This window comes from Mobula birostris, chromosome 2 (genome assembly GCF_030028105.1).
Source record: "Mobula birostris isolate sMobBir1 chromosome 2, sMobBir1.hap1, whole genome shotgun sequence".
Taxonomy (NCBI): domain Eukaryota; kingdom Metazoa; phylum Chordata; class Chondrichthyes; order Myliobatiformes; family Myliobatidae; genus Mobula; species Mobula birostris.
The window spans coordinates 174542217-174563650 of NC_092371.1; the positions used below are offsets into that span (position 1 = coordinate 174542217).

Below are 21434 nucleotides of genomic sequence, written 5' to 3' on the forward strand. Positions count from 1 at the left end.
GTTGATAAAATTGACAAGCTCAGCATAGTTTTATGGTGATTGGAGGAAAGTATAGGGGAGATGTTTTTTATTCATTTACAGGTTGTGTGTGTCGCCAACTAAGCCAGCATTTATTGCCCGTCCCTAGTTGCCCTTGAGAAGGTCGTGATGAGCTGCCTTCTTGAACCTTTGCAGTTCCCGAGATATAGGAAGGCCCACAGTGCTGTTAGGGAGGGAATTCCATGATTTTGACCCAGTGACAATGAAGGAATGGCGATATATTTGCAAGTCAGGAGGGTGAGTGACTTAGAGGGGGATTTCCAAGTGGCGGTGTTCCCAGATTTCTGCTGTTCTCGTCCTTCTAGATGGTAGATGTCAAAGGTAAATTATTTTACGCAGAGAGTGGTGTGTGTGTGGATGCCGGTAGAGGTAGATCCACTAGGGACATCTTAGAGACTTTTAGACAGGCACATGGATAATCAAAAAAATGGAAGATTATGTAGAAGGGAAGGGTTAGATTGATCTTCGAGTAGATTAAAGGGTCAACACACCATCGAAACATGCAGTAAAATGTTTTACATCACCAACCAACACAATCCAAAAATGTGTTGGGGGCAGCCTGCAAGTGTTGCTGTGCTTCCACTGCCAATTTAGTGTGCCTTCAACTCACTAACACTAACTCAGTCATCTCTGGAAGGACACTGGAGCACTCAGAGGAAATCCACGTAGTCATGGGGTGAACATAAAAACACCTTACAAACAGTTGCAGGAATTGAACTGCAATGGCTGGTTCTACAAAGTGTTACTCTAGCCACTATGCTACATGCCGCCGGAGATGGAGAGGATAGAAGGGAGGAAGAGAAAGTTACTGTCACAAACCTTGTCTCTGAAAGCCAAACTGCCGAAAGTCTTTGCCTTGAACAAATCCCTGGTAGACAAACGTTCCTTCAGGATCAGCTGATACCTAAATGCAAGATTCAGTATTTTCAGTCTGCTTAGAGAACAGATAATGGCATCTTGTATAAAAGATCATTCTGAGGTCTTTTTCGTCATTATGTCTCATTGTCTCTCTCACAGAAAAGGATCACTTTCCATAGACAGCTGTTCAAAAACTGTTCCTTTGAAAAACATCCTCCCTTGACTAACGTTTTTTTTCTTTGGTACAAAAGGGGATGAGAAGTGACTTGATGGAAGTGTATAGGATGACAAAAGCATGGATAGAGTGGGCAGCCAGAGACTTTTTCTCAGGGTGGAAATAACTAGTACGAGGGGCATAATTCTAAGGTGATGGAAGGAAAGTAGAGTGGTGAATGCGTGGAGCGTGCAAGTCAGGGGCACTCGAGAGACTCTTAGACAGGCAGAGGTATGGGGGAGGGAGGGTTAGATTGATCTTTGAGTAGATTAAAGTGGCGGCACAACCTTGTGGGCCAAAGAGTCTGCACTGTGCTATGTTCTATGATTGTCAGCAAAGTGGGAACTGTAGCCACTGAACGGTGACAGCTTTTGTAAGGGTAGAAGATCATGGTGGACGTGTCCAACCCCCACCCCCATTCAAACCATTTTTTATACAAGCACCAGTGAGATTGTTCTGAACCAGCTGGTATGGAAATTGCAAGGCATCTGATCACAACACCCTACAAAGGATTATAAGGACGGCTGAAAGGATCATTTGGGTCTCTCTTGATACATCCACCATATTAATCAGGAGCACTACATACACAGGGCCTTTAGCATTGTCAATTATCTTTCTCATCTGTCCAGCAACCTCTCTGATCCACCCCCACCATCAGACAGGAGGTACATAGCATAGGACAAGAGCTATTTGGATGGGGAAATAGCTTCTTCTCCCAGGCCATGACACTACTGAGCTCCCTGCAACTACCCAGGTCTCACCTCATTGTATGAGGCTCCAGTAGTGTTAGTCTGTTTGCTTTTTATTTACTATTATTTGTGGTAATATTACTTGTTGTCCACCTATGTCTGAAAGAACATCGGGAACATCGTTTTGTTTAACTGTACACATACGTATGGTTGAATGATAATAAAGTTAAACTTTTAGAGTAGACAGCAATCAGGAGAGGAAAACTTGATGACTGTATTGAGAACATCCAGTCACTTCTACTATGGCCAGATTAATTCCCCACTGACTGTGATGTAATTAGACTTTAAAGAGAGACATTGATCCATTAAGAGACACAGCAGCATCTGCAGAGGAGGAGGATTCTTGACATTTCATATTGTGACTCTGCATTGAGGCTTCTTATTAAGAAAATCCTGTTTGCCTTTGATGGGATCCAATTGCAAAATAATTTAGCTACTGATTAGTTTGATGTAATGTTGTACTTACATGACCATCCAAAGCCCAGTTATCATTTCTGAACTTGCTTACAAAGATCTCAATAGGTCCTTTAATCTGATACACTTTTAAATAAAGTCGAGTCTCTTCTCTCTTGTAGATTCCTGCAAGCAAAAAGAACACAATAATTGGGTTTGATAGAACCACAGAACACTACAGTGCAGAAACAGCCCCTTCAGCCTATTTAGTTTGCACTGAACTTTTATTCTGCCTCATTCCAGCAACCTGCACCTAGACTATAGCCTTCCATACCCCTTGTGTCCATTTACCTATTTGAATTTTTCTTAACCCATGTCCATAACTTCTGCCAGTTTGATCCACACTGTAACCACTCTCTGAATGAAGAAGTTTCCTCTCAGGCTCCCCTTAGACATCCCATCTTTCACCCTAAATTCATGACCTCTAGTTATAGCTTCACCACAATCTCAGTTGAAAAATCCTGCATGCATTTATACGATGTCCCGCATTTATACTAGCAGTAAATTAAAGTGGATTCATTCATTTCTTAGTACCTTAATGTCATCAGACTTTAGTAATAGCCCTGATAAAGATGGTGGAATGCCTGTGCTGAATGTACTCTTTCTACATGGCTGTACCTTGGTGTCAACATCTCTGAGGGTCTATCCTGGGTCCAACATATTGATGCAATTACAAAGAAGGCAGGACAGTGGCTATATTTCATTAGAACTTTGAGTCTTGGCACTCTCAAATTTCTAGGAATGTACCTTGGAGACATTCTAACTGGTTATATCACCATCTGACATGGAGGGGCCACAGCACCAGATCCAAAAACGCTGCAGAAAGTTGTAAACTCAGCCAGCTACATCATGGGTGCTAGTCTCGCCAGCACTGAGGACATCTCGAAAGGCAGCATCCATCATTAAGGACTCCCATCACCCAGGACATGCCCTCTTCTCAATGCTACCATCAAAAAAGAGCTACAGGAATCTGAAGAGACACACTCAATGTTTCAGGAACAGCTTCTTTCCCTCCATCATCAGATTTCTGAATGGACAATGAACCCACGAACACTTGCTCACTATTTTTTTTCTTTTTGCTCTTTTTTTCTCTACTTACATAATTTTATATATACAGTAATATATATTATTGTGATTTAAAGTTTTTTATATTATGTATTGTGAAGTTCTGCCACAAAACAGCAAATTTTATGACACATGCCAATGATATTAAACCAATTCTAGTCTGATTCTCTCAGGAATTCTGGATAGGATTCATTTGTAAAGGAACACACAGGGAATGTTGTTTCAACACCTCTCTTATCCTCCTCAGTAAGTTGGATATAGCAGCTGAGTATTTACTTATTGCAGGTAGCACTGGGAATGAATGTTTATGGTGGAATGTATATCATTTACCTTTGCCCAACTTGGTGGTGTTTGATTAGATTGTTTAATTGTTATTTAACTTCCCATGTCGCCGTCTTGCTGCTGCTATCAGGAAGGTGGTACAGGACTGTCCGGACCTGCATCACCAGGTTCAGGAACTGTTATTACCCCTCAACCATTAGGTTCACTTGCCCCATCACTGAAATGTTCCCACTGAACGGGACTCACTGTCGAGGACTCTTCACCACAAGTTCTCCACATTTATTGTTTGTTTATTATTATTATTTTGGTCTCTTCCTTTTTGTATTTGCAATTTGCTTTTTTTGCACATTGGTTGTTGTCCACCCTGAGGGTGTGGTCTTTCCATTTGTGTTTCTTGTATTTAGTGTCATTGCCTACAAGAATACAAATCTCAGGGTTGTATATAGTGACATGCATGTACTTTGCGTACTTTGATTATAAATTTACTTTGAACTTTGATTGTGAAGCAACAAGTTTTATGCCTCTTTCCATGACTTCTGAGTGAATTTTGGATCAAAAGTATCAGCACCAACATTGTTGAACTTCTTTCCTGTTGCCACAGCTGCTCACATTATGACCTGTGTGGAAAGTATTCCATAATACTTGCACACAGCAGGAATTCTGGAGAGGCTGGAAATTCATATCAAAGATGCTGGTGAACGCAGCAGGCCAGGCAGCATCTCTAGGAAGAGGTACAGTCAACGTTTCAGGCCGAAACCCTTCGTCAGGACTAACTGAAGGAAGAGTTAGTAAGAGGTCTTCCCCTCCCACTTTCAAATCTCTTACTAACTCTTTCTTCAGTTAGTCCTGATGAAGGGTCTCAGCCTGAAACGTCGACTGTACCTCTTCCTAGAGATGCTGCCTAGCCTGCTGCGTTCACCAGCATCTTTGATGTGTGTTACCATAATACTTGCAAATGGTGGAAAACCTTCAGAGGTAAGTCACTTGCAAAGACATGCTGTCTCTGATCAGTTTTTGTAGCCATGGTAACCCCAGGATGTTGGTGATGGTGGAGAATTGAATAGCTGTAATTCTATCGACTGTCAAAGTTGAATGTTAGACTCTCTGATGTTGAATGTGCAAATATTACTTGTGGGAGCGTTTGATCTATTGAGTTGCAGATTAAACTGAACGTTGTGTCACAATTATGCCCAATGGAAGAGGTGAGAAGAAAGAACTTCCGGGGTGAGAGATGTCCTTGATTATACTGGCTGCATTACTGAGGCATCAAGGAGTGCAGAGAGATTCCATCAAAGGGACTAACCTTAAGGCAGTCATGCTAGATTTGCAGGGGGATGGGAACCTGAGTGCCAGAGCAGATAGTGAAGCAGGGGTGAAAATAAATGATATTAGAAGTTCATGCAAAGTCAAAAATAGAAGGGTTGTGTGTGGTGGTAATAATCTTCTGAAGTGTGTCTATTTCAATGCAAGGAATATTGTGGGGAAGGCTGATGAGCTGAGGGTGTGGATTGACACATGGAATTACGACATTATAGCTATTAGTGAAACTTGGCTGCAGGAGGGGCAGGACTGGCAGCTTAATATTCCAGGGGTTCGATGTTTCAGATGTGATAGAGGCAGAGGAATGAAGGGTGGGTGGGGGGGGGGGGGTGGGTGGCATTGCTAGTCAGGGAAAATGTTAAAGCAGTGCTCAGGCAGGACAGATTAGAGGGCTTGTCTACTGAGGCCATATGGGTGGAGCTGAGAAACAGGAAAGGTATGACCACATTAATGGGGTTGTATTATAGACCACCCAATAGCGAGAATTGGAGGAGCAAATCTGCAGAGAGATAGCAGACAACTGCAGGAAACAAATTTGTGATAGTAGGGGACTTCAATTTTCCATATTGATTGGGATTCCTATACTGTTAAAGGTCCAGATGGGTTAGAGTTTGTAAAACGTGTTCAGGAAAGTTTTCTAAATCAGTATATAGAGCTACCAGCTAGACAGGATGCAATATTAGATCTCCTATTAGGAAACGAGTTAGGACAGGTGACGGAAGTGTGTGTAGGGGAACACTTTGGTTCCAGTGATCATAACACCATTAGTTTCAACTTGATCATGGATAAAGATAGAGCCGGTCCTCAGGTTGAGTTTCTAAGCTGGAAAAAGGCCAAATTTGAAGAAATGAGAAAGGATGTAAAAAGTGTGGATTGGGACAGGTTGTTCTCTGGCAAGGATGTGATTGGTAAGTGGGAGGCCTTCAAAGGTGACATTTTGAGAGTGCAGAGTTTGTATGTTCCATGAAACCTATACAGATGGAAGAGGAGAAGGTACTTGCTGTCTTGAGGCAAATCAGAGTAGATCAATCCCCAGGACCTGACAGGGTATTCCGTCGGAACTTGAAGGAGACTAGTGTTGAAATTGCAGGGGTCCTGGCAGATATATTTAAAATGTCGGTATCTACGGGTGAGGTGCTGGAGGATTGGAAGATAGCTCATGTTGTTCCATTGTTTAAAAAAGGCTCTAAAAGTAATCCGGGAAATTATAGACTGGTAAATTTGACATCAGTAGGAGGTAAATTATTGGGAGGAGTACTAAGAGATAGGATCTACAAGTGTTTGGATAGACAGGGACTTATTAGGGAGAGTCAACATGGCTTTGTGCATGGTAGGTCATGTTTAACCAATCTATTGGAGTTTTTCAAGGAGGTTACCTGGAAAGTAGTGGATGTTGTCTACATGAACTTCAGTAAGGCCTTTGACAAGGTCGCGCATGGGAGGTTAGGAAAAATTAGTCACTCGGTATACATGGAGAGGTGGTAAATTGGATTAGACATTGGCTCAATGGAAAAAGCCAAAGAGTGGGAGTAGGGAATTGTTTCTCAGAGTGGAGGCCTGTGACTAGTGGTGTGCCACAGGGATCAGTGCTGGGTCCATTGTTATTTGTCATCTATATCAATGATCTGGATGATAATGTGGTAAATTAGATCAGCAAATTTGCTGATGATACAAAGATTGGAGGGGTAGTGGACAGTGAGGAAGGTTTTCAAAGCTTGCAGGGGGATTTGGACCAATTGGAAAAATGGGCTGAAAAATGGCAGATGGAGTTTAATAAAGACAAGTGTGAGGTATTGCACTTTTGAAGGACAAACCAAGGTAGAACATACAAGGTAAATGGTAGTGCACTGAGGAGTGCAGTAGAACAGAGGAATCTGGGAATACAGATACATAATTCCCCAGAAGTGGCATCACAGGTGGATAGGGTCATAAAGAGAACATTTAGTACATTGGTTTTATAAATTGAGTATAAGAGTTGGAATGTTATGGTGAGGTTGTAAAACGCATTGGTGAGGCCGAATTTGGAGTATTGTGTGCAGTTTTGGTCACCAAATTACAGGAAGGATATAAATAAGGTTGAAAGAGTGCAGAGAAGGTTTACAAGGATGTTGCCGGGACTTGAGAAACTCAGTTACAGAGAAAGGTTGAATAGGTTAGGACTTTATTCCCTGGAGCGTAGAAGAATGAGGGGAGAATAGATAGAGGTATATAAAATTATGATGGGTATAGACAGAGTGAATGCAAGCAGGCTTTTTCCACTGAGGCAAGGGGAGGGAAAAAAAGATGAAGGGGGAAAAGTTTAAAGGGAACATGGGGGGGGGCTTCTTCACGCTGGTGGGAATGTGGAATGAGCTGCCAGACGAAGGGGTGGTAAATGCGGGTTCACTTTTAACATTTAAGAAAAATTTGGACAGGTACATGGATGAGAGTTGGATGGAGGGATATGGTCCAGGTGCAGGTCAGTGGGACTAGGCAGAAAAATGGTTTGGCACGGCCAAGAATGGGCAAAGGGCCTGTTTCTGTGCTGTAATGTTCTATGTCCTGTCTGTGGGATGATTGACTTCTGCTAAGACCAATCGTCCTCTGTCAGAGGCAGAACTCCAACCATTGAAGCCACACTTGTCTAAATGGGGTGTAGTCCTGATGAAGGGTCTCAGCCCGAAACTCTGTTTATTCATTTCCATAGATGCTACCCGACTTCCAGAATCTCTTGTGTTTATGTAATACATTGTGATTGCTCTGTTGCTTCAGAACCTTTTACCACATTCCAAAAGTACCAGTGAAGAAAAATAGATCACCTGAAAATGAGATTGTACCAGCCATCCAACCAAGGACTCTCTGTTTCTCGCTGCCTCAGTGAAGCAGCCGGCATAATCAAAGACCCCTCCCACCCCAGACATTCTTACTTTTTGCCTCATCCATTGAACAGAAGTCCTTCAAGCTGAGGCAAAATTTCACCTGGAAGGCTGTTGGGTTCATTCTCCATATCCAGTGCATCTCCTCAACATTGCTGATACCCAGCATATATTGGGGCACCACTTCATCACGCACCTTCTTTCCATCCACAACAACAGGCAGGATTTCCCTGGGGCCGTACATTTTAATTCCAATTCCAATCCCCATTCTGAAATATCGGTGTCGCTTACTCTTAACCTTAGTTTCTGAAATTCTGTCGTTTGGACCAGGTCTTTGAAAAGCTCTGGTATTAAAAGTGCACCGGCAAAACCAAAACTGGGCAAGAATGAGTATTTGCTACTTGATACCAATTCACAAGCTACACCGCAGACATCCATCAACATCTCTTAAACTCACAGTAACAACCACCAAGAAAGACAAGGTAATGTAATGGTTAGTGTAATGCTATTATAGCCTCACTAACATGGGTTAATTTCTGCTACTGTCTGTAAGGAGTTTGTACGTTCTCTCTATGATAGCATGGGCTCCTCACGGTGCTCTGGTTTCCTCCCACATTCCAAAGTGGTATGTATTGGTAGGTTAATTGGTCACGTGGGTGTAAATGGACAGTGAGGGCTCATTGGGCTAAGACCTGCTATCGTCATATATTACCAAAGAAAAAAAAATAAATTTCCCCTCCAAATTGGCTTTCATTGTCACTTAAGAATACACTGCTGTGTCAAAATCCTGCAACAATTTCCCTCAACAGTACTATAAGACCTCTACTTTAAATTGTTGTAGTGAATCAAGATGGTGGCTTAGAATCATAGAATCAGCACCTCAAGCACAGTTAGGGGCAGACTGGAACTGCCGGTCCTGTTAATGATGCCTCAATCCTGGAAAAAGCCCAGCTTATTTTCTTTTGAACAATATAGAGATTCAGTTTTGGAAAGGTGTAATAATAAGAGGGTTGTGGTGTTGGGGATTTTAATTTACCTAATATTGGTTGGTACCTCATTAGTGCAAAAAGTTTAGATGGAGCGGAATTTACTAGGGGTGGCCAGGAGTAACTTCTGATACATGTAGACTAGCCGAATAAAGGAGAGGCTATACTGGATCTGGTACAAGGCAATGAACCTGGTCATGTGACAAATCTCTCCATGGGTGAGATTTTGGATGGTCAGACTTGAAGACAGAATACTGGGTTAAATGGTAGGATTCTTGGCAGTGTGGAGGAACAGAGGTATCTTGTGGTTCACAGCCATAGATCTCATGACGTTGCTGTATAGGACAATAGGATGTTTACGAAGGCCTTCATTAGGTGGGGGATTAAGTTAAAGAGCCATGAAGTAATGTTACAGCTCTAAAAAACTCTGGTTAGACCACATTTCAAATATTGTATTCAATTCTTGCCATTTCAGTATAGGTAAGACGCAAGAAATTTACAGAGAAGGCAGAGGAGATTTACTAGGATGCTGCCTGGAGTGAAGAGCATATATTAGGTTGAGTGATATAGGGCTTTGCTCCAAAGGGAAAAGGATGTGACTTGTTATACAGTGGCATGCAAAAGTTTGTGCATTCCTGGTCAAAATTTCTGTTACTGTGAACAACTAAGCAAGTAAAAGATGAACTGTTTTCCAAAAGGCATACAGTTAAAGATGACACATTTCTTTAATATTTTTAGCAAGAAAACTTCTTTATTTCCATCTTTTACAGTTTCAAAATAATGGACAAGGGCCTAAAGCAAAAGTTTGGGCACCCTGCATGGCAGTACTTAGTAACACCCCCTTTGGCAAGTATCACAGCTTGTAAACGCTTTTTGTAGCCAGATAAGAATCCTTCAATTCCTGGTTGGCGGATTTTTGCCCATTCTTCCTTGCAAAAGGCTTGTAGTTCTGTGAGATTCTTGGGCCATCTTGCATGCACTGCTCTTTTGCGGTCTATTCACAGATTCTCGATGATGTTTAGGTCAGGGGACTGTGAGGGCCATGGCAAAATCTTCAGCTTGTGCCTCTTGAGGTAGTCCATTGTGGACTTTGAGGTGTGTTTAGGTTCATTATCCTGTTATAGAAGCCAACCTCTTTTCATCTTCGGCTTTTTTTTTAACAGACAGTGTGATGTTTGCTTGCAGAATTTGCTGGTATTTAATTGAATTCATTCTTCCCTCTACCAGTAAATGTTCCCCGTGCCACTGGCTGCAACACAAGCCCAAAGCATGATTGATCCACCCCTGTGCTTAACAGTTGGAAGGGTGTTCTTTTCATGAAATTCTGCACCCTTTTTTCTCCAAACAGACCTTTGCTCATTGCAGCCAAAAAGTTCTATTCAAAAGGTTCAAAGGAATATCGAAACAAGCCTGATGCATTTTGGAAACAAGTCCTGTGGACTGATGAAGTTAAAATAAGACTTTTTGGCCGCAATGAACGGAGAAAAAAGGGTGCAGAATTGCATGAAAAGAACCCCTCTCCAACTGTTAAGCACAGGGGTGGATCGATCATGCTTTGGGCTTGTGTTGCAGCCAGTGGCACAGGGAACATTTCACTGGTAGAGGGAAGAATGGATTCAATTAAATACCAGCAAATTCTGGAAGCAAACATCACACTATCTGTATATTAAAAAAAAAGCCGAAGATGAAAAGAGGATGGCTTCTACAACAGGATAATAATCCTAAACACACCTCAAAATCCACAATGGACTACCTCAAGAGGCACAAGCTGAAGGTTTTGCCATGGCCCTCACAGTCCCCTGACCTAAACATCATTGAGAATCTGTCTATAGACCTCAAAAGAGCAGTACATGCAAGACGGCCCAAGAATCTCTCAGATCTAGAAGCCTTTTGCAAGGAAGAATGGGGGAAAGTCCCCCAACCAAGAATTGAATGATTCCTATCTGGCTACAAAAAGCGTTTACAAGCTGTGATACCTGCCAAAGGAGGTGTTTACTAAGTACTGCCATGCAGGGTGCCCAAACTTTTGCTTTGGGCCCTTTTCCTTTTTTGTTATTTTGAAACTGTAAAAGATGGAAATAAAAGTTTTCCAGCTTAAAATATTAAAGAAATGTGTCATCTTTAACTTTATGCCTTTTGGAAATCAGTTCATCTTTTACTCGCTTAGTTGTTCACAGTAACAGAAATTTTGACCAGGAGTGCCCAAATGTTTGCGTGCCACTGTAGATGTTAAAGATGATAAAAGATACAGATCAACTGGACAGACAGAGACTTTTTCCCAGGGCAAAAAGACTAATATGTGGGTTCATAATTTTATGGTGATTGGAAGAATGTATAGGAAGGGATTTTTTTTTTAACACAGTGCAAGTGATGCATTGCAAGGATTGTGTTAAAAGCAGATACATTACAGAAATTTAAGAGACTCTTAGATAAGTATATGGATGATAAAAAATGGAGGGCAATGTGGGTGGGGAGGGTTAGAAGCATGGAAGGGGTTATAAGATCAGCAAAACATCATGGACTGAAGCGCCTGTATATTCCACATCTGAATTTCCTGTCTGCTCTCGAGGTACAAAGCAATAAAACCTACCTGAGAGCTTTAGCTCCATGCTGCTGTGTTCAATGAAAGTAACATTCACTCGACCACTGGAAATATTAAAATAATTAACTGTTAACGTTGCTGGCTGTTTCTTTCCAAGGTATTCGTAGAAGCCCTTCCAAAGAGAATTACGGGCAAACACATCTGGAGGAACTGAAAGAAATAAAAGGATATTTTACATTTAAAAAAATCACAGACCGAGTTAGGGAGAAATCAAGAAACAAATATTTGTTCTACAAAAACATTGTTTACAGTTTTGTTGCCATAGATGATGGAAACAGATTCTTCAACCCAACAGGTCCATGCTAAGCAAGATTGTATATGCCAGGACCAAGAAATGGGCAGTAAAATCAGTGAACACTACTTACCCTGCAAAAAGTGCCATGGAGCTATTAAAGCAGAAACTGCATGTCATCTTTCCTTCCCCCAAACAGTTCAGCTAATCAGCCATTCCAGTTAGCCCCCACTCCCTTTATCAACTATCTCAGTGACTGCACTGCATAGTAAATGCATGCTGGTATTTATGCACAATTTATTCCAAATCCATGGTTTATCCTCTAACTTTATTTTTACATAATTCTCTATAATTGTTGAAATTCATTTTTTTGTTGCATGTCATGCCCTGACCAACAAATCACAGCAAATACGTGTAAAAGTATGTGATGAATAAATTTGATTCTTGATCCCCATCTGAACTAGTCCCATTTGCTGCATTTGTCCAATATCCCTAAAAGATATAGAAGCAGAATTAGGCTGTATGGCCCATCAAGTCTTCCCCACAATTCCACCATAGCTGATTTAGAATCCCTCTCAACCATATTCTGATTAATCAAGAAACTATCAACATTTGCCTTAGAGATACCTAATGACTTGGCCTGCATAGTAATATGTGGCAATGAATTCTATAGGTTCACTACCCTCAGGTTAAAGAAATGCTTCCTCCCCTCTGTTCAAAATGGACGTCCTTCTCTACTGAGTCTGTGCCCTCTGGTCCTACAAATGTAGATTCCCACCGTATAGGAAACAGTCTCTCCACTTCCTCTCTATCTAGGCACTCAATATTCAATAGCATTCCCCCATCCCATTCCTCTAAACTCCAATGTGTACAGGCCAAAGTCATCAAACACTTCTCATATGTTAATCCTCAGTGTTCTGGGATCCTTTTCTGGACCCTCTCCAATGTCAGCACATCTTTTCTTAGATTAGGGCTCAAAACTGCAATCTGACCAATGCCTTATAAAGCCTGAGTATTACATCCTTGCTTTTGTATTCTACTCAAGTCAAGTTTATTGTCATTTAACTATATACATGTATACCATCAAATGAGATAACATAAGACACAATAACTTAGTGAGACAAAATCTACAGATGAATCATGCATAAATAACAAACTAAGGTGCATAAATTAAATACTGTAAGGTACAGAACAGATTAACTAGTGATACTTTGAATGTGAGGCAGCAGGGAGTTCAGAAGCCTAACGGACTGAGGGAGGAAACTGTAAGAGGATGCTGGATGAGATCCTTGATAACACTAAGGGCCCTGCATATGCAGTAACTCTTGTTAAATGTTCCAGATGGATGACAGGGAGACCCCTATGATTCTCTCAACCATTCTGACAGTCCTTTGTAGGGACTTCTAGTCCAATACTTGGCTGCCCCCATATCAGATGGAGATGCACGTAGGCAGGACACTCAGTGGTGTTCCTGAGAAATGCAGTTAAAATGGGGTGGAAATGGTGAGGGGGGAGAGGGGAGCCTCGCTTGCCACAATCCCCTTAGGAAATGGAGGTGCTGCTTTTCCTCTTGAAATGAATGTCAACATTGCATTTGCTTTCCGAACCACCGATTTAACCTGCAAGTTACCAACTAAGGAATCCTGCACGAGGACTCCCAAGTTACTTTGCACCTCTGACTTTTGAATTTTCTCCTCATTTAGAAAATAATCTACACCTTTTCTCCTTCTACCAAAGAGCATGACCATACGCTTCCTTACACTATATTCCAACTGCCTCTTCTTTGCCTACCTAAGTCCTTCTGCAGGCACCATTCTTCCCAAACACCAGTTGTCCCTCAACTGATCTTTGCATTGTCCACAAACTCGGCCCCAAAGCCATCAATTCCTTCATCAAAATCAATGCAAAAAGCTGTCCCAACACTGAACCCTGCAGCACAGCACTTGTCACCAGCAGCCAACGAGTAAAGCCTCCCTTTATTCTGAATCTTTGCTTTCTGTCAGTCAGACAATCTTCTATCCATGCTCGTATCTTTCCTGTAATATCATGGGCTCCTATCTTGTTAAGCAGCCTCATGTGTGGCAACTTGTCAGATGCCTTCGGAACATCCAGGTAAACAATATACACTGACTCTGCTTTGTCTATCCTGCCTATTATTTCCTCAAAGAATTCCAACAGATTTCTCAGGCAAGATTTCCTCTTAAGAAAACCATTCTCACTTTGGCCTATTTTGTCAAGTGCCTCCAATTACCCCAAAACTTCATCCTTAATAATGGGCTTCAATATCATACCAAGCTGGCCTATATTTTTCCTTTCTTCTACCTCCCTCCCTTAAAAAATGGAGTGATATTTGCAACTTTCCAATCCTCCAGAACCATGCCAGAATCTTCTCATTCTTGAAAGATCATTACTAATTCCTCCACAATATCTTCAGCCTCCTCATTCAGAACCCTGGGTGTAGTCCATCTTGTCCAGGTGACGTATCTACCTTCAGACTTTTCAGCTTCCCAAACACCTTCTCCTTAGTAATAGGAACGACACTCATTTTTGCCCTCTGAGACTTTAGCATTTCTGGCAATCAGCTAGTGTCTTACACAGTGAAGACTGATGCAAAATACATATTAAATTTGCCATTTCTTTGTCCTCCATCACTAGCTCTCGTGTCATTTTCCAGCAGTCAAATAACCACTCTCATCTCTCCTTTACTCTTTATATATCTGAAAAACCTTTTTGTATCCTCTTTTATATTATTGGCTATCTTACCTTCATGTTTCATTTTTTCTCTTTATGGCTTTTAAAGTTGCCTTCAGTTGGTCTTTAACTTCCCACTAATTTTTGCTGTACTGTATACCCTTTCTTTTACTTTTATGCTGTCTTTGATTTCCTTTGTCAACCACAATTGGCTCATCCCCCCCCTTTAGAATACTACTCCATCTTTGGGATGTATCTCTCCTGCGCCTTCCAAATTGCTCACAGAAATTCCAGCCATTGATGTTCTTCTATAATCCCTGCTAGTGTCTCCTTCAATTAACTTTGGCCATCTCCTCTCTCACCCATCTTTCCTATCCATGTACCTTTTGTTAATACATCTTCACCATCACTTCCTCCGGCATTGCATTCCATATACTGACCACTCCATGTCAATAGAATAGAAAGGTACAGCACAGTACAGGCTCTTCAGCCCACAATGTTGTGCCAACCATCAAACCCTGCCTCCCATATAACCTCCCACCTTAAATTCCTCCATATACCTGTCTAGTAGTCCCTTAAACTTCACTAGTGTATCTGCCTCCACCACTGACTCAGGCAGTGCATTCCACGCACCAACCACTCTCTGAGTAAAAAACCTTCCTCTAATATCCCCCTTGAAATTCCCACCCCTTACTTTAAAGCCATGTCTCCTCTTGTATTGAGCAGTGGTGCCCTGGGGAAGAGGCGCTGGCTATCCACTCTATCTATTTCTCTTATTATCTTGTACACCTCTATCATGTCTCCTCTCATCCTCCTCCTCTCCAAAGAGTAAAGCCCTAGCTCCCTTAATCTCTGATCATAATGCCTACTTTCTAAACCAGGCAGCATCCTGGTAAATCTCCTCTGTACCCTTTCCAATGCTTCCACATCCTTCCTATAGTGAGGTGACCAGAACTGGACACAATACTCCAAGTGTGGCCTAACCAGAGTTTTATAGAGCTGCATCATTACATCGCGACTCTTAAACTCTATCCCTCGACTTATGAAAGCTAACACCCCATAAGCTTTCTTAACTACCCTATCCACCCGTGAGGCAACTTTCAGCGATCTGTGGACATGTACCCCGAGATCCCTCTGCTCCTCCACACTACCAAGTATCCTGCCATTTACTTTGTACTCTGCCTTGGAGTTTGTCCTTCCAAAGTGTACCACCTCACACTTCTCCGGGTTGAACTCCGTCTGCCACTTCTCAGCCCACTTCTGCATCCTATCAATGTCTCTCTGCAATCTTTGACAATCCTCTACACTATCTACAACACCATCAACCTTTGTGTTGTCTGCAAACTTGCCAACCCACCCTTCTACCCCCACATCCAGGTCGTTAATAAAAATCACGGAAAGTAGAGGTCCCAGAACTGATCCTTGTGGGACACCACTAGTCACAATCCTCCAATCTGAATGTACTCCCTCCACCACCACCCTCTGCCTTCTGCAGGCAAGCCAATTCTGAATCCACCTGGCCAAACTTCCTTGGATCCCATGCCTTCTGACTTTCTGAATTAGCCTACCATGTGGAACCTTGTCAAATGCCTTACTAAAATCCATGTAGATCACATCCACTGCACTACCCTCATCTATATGCCTGGTCACTTCCTCAAGGAACTCTATCAGGCTTGTTAGGCACGATCTGCCCTTCACAAAGCCATGCTGACTGTCCCTGATCAGACCATGATTCTCTAAATGCCCATAGATCCTATCTCTAAGAATCTTTTCCAACAGCTTTCCCACCACAGACGTAAGGCTCACTGGTCTATAATTACCTGGACTATCCCTACTACCTTTTTTGAACAAGGGGACAACATTCGCCTCCCTCCAATCCTCCGGTACCATTCCCGTGGACAACGAGGACATAAAGATCCTAGCCAGAGGCTCAGCAATCTCTTCTCTTGCCTCGTGGAGCAGCCTGGGGAATATTCCGTCAGGTCCCGGGGACTTATCCGTCCTAATGTATTTTAACATTAAAAGTTGCTGCTCAAGTTTCTATTAAATCTCTCCCCCTCACCTGAAGTCTATGCCCTCTAGTTCATAATTCCCCAATGCTGGAGCAGAGACTGCGCACATTCACTCTTCCCCTCATGATTTTATAAGCATACTTCCTAGCATTGAGGACATCTTCAAATGGTGATGCCTCAGAAAGGCAGCATCCATCATTAAGGATCCTTTATCCCAGTACATACCCCTTGTTACCATGAAGGAGGAGCTATTGGAGCCTGATGCCACGCACTCAATGTAAAAATGGGTTGTCAGTGCAGCAATACCCTGTCCGGGTGAAGAATCTCAACCCAAAACATCAATTGTCCATTCTCCTCCATAGAGTTGCCTGACTTACTGAGTTCTTCCTGCACCTTTTCAATACTGTTCTTATACTGTGCTTTCATTGAATTCCATTTACAAAAGGGAACTCAAAATAACTAAAACTAACCTTTTATTATAAATAAACACCATTACAGCAAATACTTAGTGCCTGAAATGCTATGTTTATCGATCTTAAAAATATACATTAAGTGTGAGGTGGTTCATTTTGGTAGGCCAAATATGATGGCAGAATATAGTATTAATGGTAAGACTCTTGGCAGTGTGGAGGATCAGAGGGATCGTGGGGTCCAAGTCCATAGGACACTCAAAGCAGCTGCACAGGTTGACTCTGTGGTTAAGGCGGCATACGGTGCATTGGCCTTCCTCAATTGTGGGATTGAGTTTAAGAGCTGAGAGGTAACGTTACAGCTATATAGGACCTTGGTGAGACCTCACTTGGAGTACTGTGCTCAGTTCTGGTCGCCTCACTACAGGAAGGATGTGGAAACTATCAAAAGGGTGCAGGGGAGATTTACAAGGATGTTGCCTGGATTGGGGAGCATGCCTTATGAGAATAGGTTGAGTGAACTTGGTCTTTTCTCTTTGGAGCAACGTAGGATGAGAGGTGACCCGATAGAGGTGTATAAGATGATGCGAGGCATTGATCGTGTGGATAGTCAGAGGCTTTTTCCCAGGGCTGGAATGGCTAACGAGTTTTAAGGTGCTTGGAAGTAGGTACAGAGGAGATGTCAGGGGTAATTTTTTTTACGCAGAGAGTGGTGAGTGTGTGGAATGTGCTGCCGGTGATGGTCATGGAGGCGGATACAATAGGATCTTTTAAAAGATTCCTGGATAGGTACATGGAGCTAAGAAAAATAGAGGGCTATGGGAAACCCAAGGTAATTTCTAAAGTAAGTACATGTTCAGCACAGCATTGTGGGCCGAAGGTCCTGTATTGCGCTGTAGTTTTTCCATGTTAATTATATTGTACTTATTAATTCTATACATTAGTAACATTAATGCTAAATATTAATAAGATTAAACTTATTAATGCTCTACATATTAATCTGAAAATTGTAACATTTTCATTTCGAGAGACCAATACTGGAGTTACTGGAGAAGCAAAAGCAACTGATGGGTTAAATAATCAGAAATAACCACCTACCTGGAGCCTTCGTCCTGTGGGATCCTGAATCAGTCTCTTTTGGTTTCCCGTTCATTTTGGGTCCAGCTGAAAAACAACAGCAAGATCATTAGGTCTTGTCAAATACAAGCATTAATTATTATTTGCTGAGCAGGGACAATTAAATCGAGGCCGACTGAGAGATAAGCGTTTTCATATTGCATATTGCTTTCATTAATGCAATTGGAACAGACAACTTTATTAATTGATGCAGAAAAATTGATGTGCATAGATTGTCTTTTGCACTTTGGTTGTTTGTCAGTATTTATTTGCGTGTAGTTTTTCATTGACTCTGTTGTATTTCTTCCACTATGAATGCCAGCAAGATAACAAATTTTAGGGTAGTATTTGGTGACATATGCAGACTTCGTTAATAAATTTACTTTGAAATTTTAATTATCTCCTTGTCTCATCTCTTTGTTACAAAACTTCAAATTCAAACGACTATAGTTCACTTGACCAGTCTTTTGCACTATATTAAGACTGATTTTTTTCCTCTCTTATTAATGTATCTTCACACCCCATGCCTACCACTCGCAGTCATGGAGTCATACAGCACAAAGACAAGCCTGAGATTTGTTACTTTTTGCATTTCATTAATCATTGTTAATCTTGTACTATCCACACCAGTGGTGTGTGAAAAGAGCTACTTTTTAAGCAGGGCAGTGATTGACATTTCAAAGGCAGAGTCTTGTGGCAAAATCTCTGAGTTGAGGAGCAACTGCTCAGCAAGAGGGATTGCGTTAACAGAATTGCCTTTCAGTCAGGTTTGCATTCAAGATTTAAAAAGCAGAGCTTTCAGTGAGTTTTCTCTGAGTTAGACAATCCACACCAGCCATGTGTAAAAAGAGCAAACTTTTAATCAGCATGGTGATCGAGATTTCAAAGGTAGAGTTTGCACAGGTGCAAGTGGAAATGCCAATCTTTTGGAGCATGCCAGTCTTTAGAGTGGCTTTGGCTTGTCAGGCTTAGGTGAGATCAGGCTTGGGTGAGGTAGATTGCCTTATAAGTTACTCTCTGGTTTCTTAATTGCTTATTCCTTATCTATTAGTGCACAGTATCATGAGACTGTCTCTCGGGACAGTGTTTTGTACTGTGTGTGGATGTGGGAAGTCTGGTAGACTGCCATTCTCCCACATAAACAAATCTGCAGCAAGTGTACCAAGCTGCAGCTCCTGAAAGAATGTATTAAGGAGCTGAAGCTTCAGCTTGATGACCTTCAACTCAAATGGGAGAATAAGGAGGTGACAGACAAGTGCTACATAGAGTTAGTTATCCCTAGGTTGCAGGAAACAGGTAACTGGGTGACTGTCAGGAGAAGGATGAAGAGTATTTGATGGCTTTGGACCATGGAAAGAGTGGTGACATAATTGAAGCTTATAAAATGGTGAAAGGTCTTGATAAGATGGATATGGAAAGGATGTTTCCAATGGTTGGCGAGTCTAAGACTAAAGAACATAGCCTCAGAAAGGAGGGCTATGCTTTTAGAACAAAGAGTAGGAAGAATTTCTTTAGCCAGAGAGTAGTGAATCTGTGGAATTCTTTGCCACAGGTAGCTGTGGAGGCCAATTCATTATGTATATTTAAAGCAGAGGTTGATAGTTTCTTGATTGGTCAGGGCTTCAAGGGATACAGGGAAAAGGTAGGAGACTGGTGCTGAGAGAAAATTTGGATCAGTTATGATGAAATGATCAGCGGGAGGAGAAAATGGCAGTGCGCAGCTCTCCGGTGAAAAATGATGTTGTATCTGTTAAATAGGGGCCATGGACAATTCTGATTTGATGGAGAATGGACGTGAAAGCACAGAGGAACATCTGGAGAAATTTCTGAAACGCCCGTTCGCTGCTGTTGTTACTGCGTGGTTGGGAATCTTTTGGAGGGTAGGCCTCAAAATCCCCGGCCTTGCCTGCGTTTGGCGACCGAGAAGGAGGTCGAATTGTTTGGCAGAGATGCCACTCAGTACTCGGTGTTGGAGAGCTGATCAGAGCTTGAAGTTTTTGGATGACTCCGAGTCGGATTGTGGTCGGCATGGCATGGAGAGTTTTTCTTCTTTCTCCCGTCTGCGTGAGATGTGAGACATCTGAGAAACTTTGAACTTTACTGTGCTCACGGACTTCTTCATCAAGTTATGGTATTGTTACACTGTTTGTAACTATATGTATAATTATATGGTTTTGTCAGTTTTTTCCAGTCTTGGTTTGTCCTGTGTTCTTCTGATATCACACCGGAGGAAATAATGTATCATTTCTTAATGCATGCATTACTAAATGACAATAAAAGAGGACTACGTGTCTTCATAATCTAAATAGCAGAGTATATGTGAATGGCCTAATTCTGCTCCTGTATCTTAGGGTCTAGTGCTCTTATCTTTAACAGGGACAATCTAAATTGAATACCTATAGTTAGTGTTACTGACTAAACTAAAATAAACTCTAAGTACCCCATCAATCAAGTGTGTTTGAAAACGTAATTACACATGGGAAAATACAACCAAGAGGGTGGGATTTTGTTAACTGCAGCTTAACTTGTTTAACGGACAGTATGTTACAATGCTAGAAGTTTAAGGGGAGATCTTCATTCAAATCAAATATTGTAAGACCTCAATAGAGTAGATGTGGCGAAGATGTTTCCTATAGTGGGGGAGTCTAGGACCAGCAGGCACTGCCTCAGAATAGAAGGACATCCATTTACAACAGAGATGAAGAAAAATGTCTTTAGCCAGTGGAAGGTAAATCTGTGGAATTCAATGCCACGACAGGAGCTTTAGTTAAGGTGTCAAAATTTATGGGGAGAAGGCAGAAGAGTGGGGTTGAGAGAGATAATGAATCATCCATGATGGAATGGCAGAACTACTTGATGGGATGAATTCTGCTCCTTTCTCATATGATCTAAGATCTCTACAGCTCACCCAAACACAGAGTGTGAAGAATGGAACAGCTGTATTATATAATTCAAGTATCCATGAGGAAAATGAATGTGCCATTTCAAACTATAACAAAATTAGTGGTGTTGCATAACACTTTACAGTGCAGGTGATCAGCGATAGGGATTCAATTCTTGCTTCTGTCTGTAAGGAGTTTGTATGTTCTCCTCAGTTTCCTCCAAGCGCTTTGATTTCCTCCCAGAATCCAAAAACGTATGGGTTAGTGTCAGTCAGCTGTGGGCATGCTATGTTGGCACTGAAAGAATGGCAACATTTGTGGGCTGTCCCCAGCACGTATTTGGACTGTGTTGGTCATTGATACAAACAATGCATTTCACTGTATATTTTGATGTACATGTGAGAAATTATGCTAATCTTTAACTTTATTGTCCGGTTCCTTAGAGGGGATGAGGCTTCCTTGTTACAGTTTCTGTAGTCTGGGGCAAGATGTTTTTCGACATAGCTTCGACTTCAACATCACCAAGAAAGCTGCAAAACTAGTTTAGTTTACATTTTGTGCCAGATGCCATCTTTGTAAAGGAAATGAAATTGCCTCGGAAAGGCAAGTGAAAATATTAATAGACTGATTTCCATTTAAATTGCACCCCCCCCCCCCCCCCGCAGACT

At 41.8% G+C, this 21434-nt stretch overlaps 1 protein-coding gene across 1 annotated transcript in view; it reads right to left on the bottom strand.

Annotated features, from left to right (window-relative positions):
• The window catches only part of csmd1a (CUB and Sushi multiple domains 1a), a 2254753-nt gene that overhangs the window by 15612 nt on the left and 2217707 nt on the right, over positions 1–21434 (bottom strand). Inside the window, exons 65-68 of the mRNA XM_072251121.1 lie at positions 17867–17932; positions 11412–11573; positions 2327–2439; positions 859–943 (exon numbers count right to left, since the gene is read on the bottom strand). Of these exons, the coding sequence (XP_072107222.1) occupies positions 859–943; positions 2327–2439; positions 11412–11573; positions 17867–17932 (426 nt within the window). The remainder of the gene's footprint in view (positions 1–858; positions 944–2326; positions 2440–11411; positions 11574–17866; positions 17933–21434) is intronic.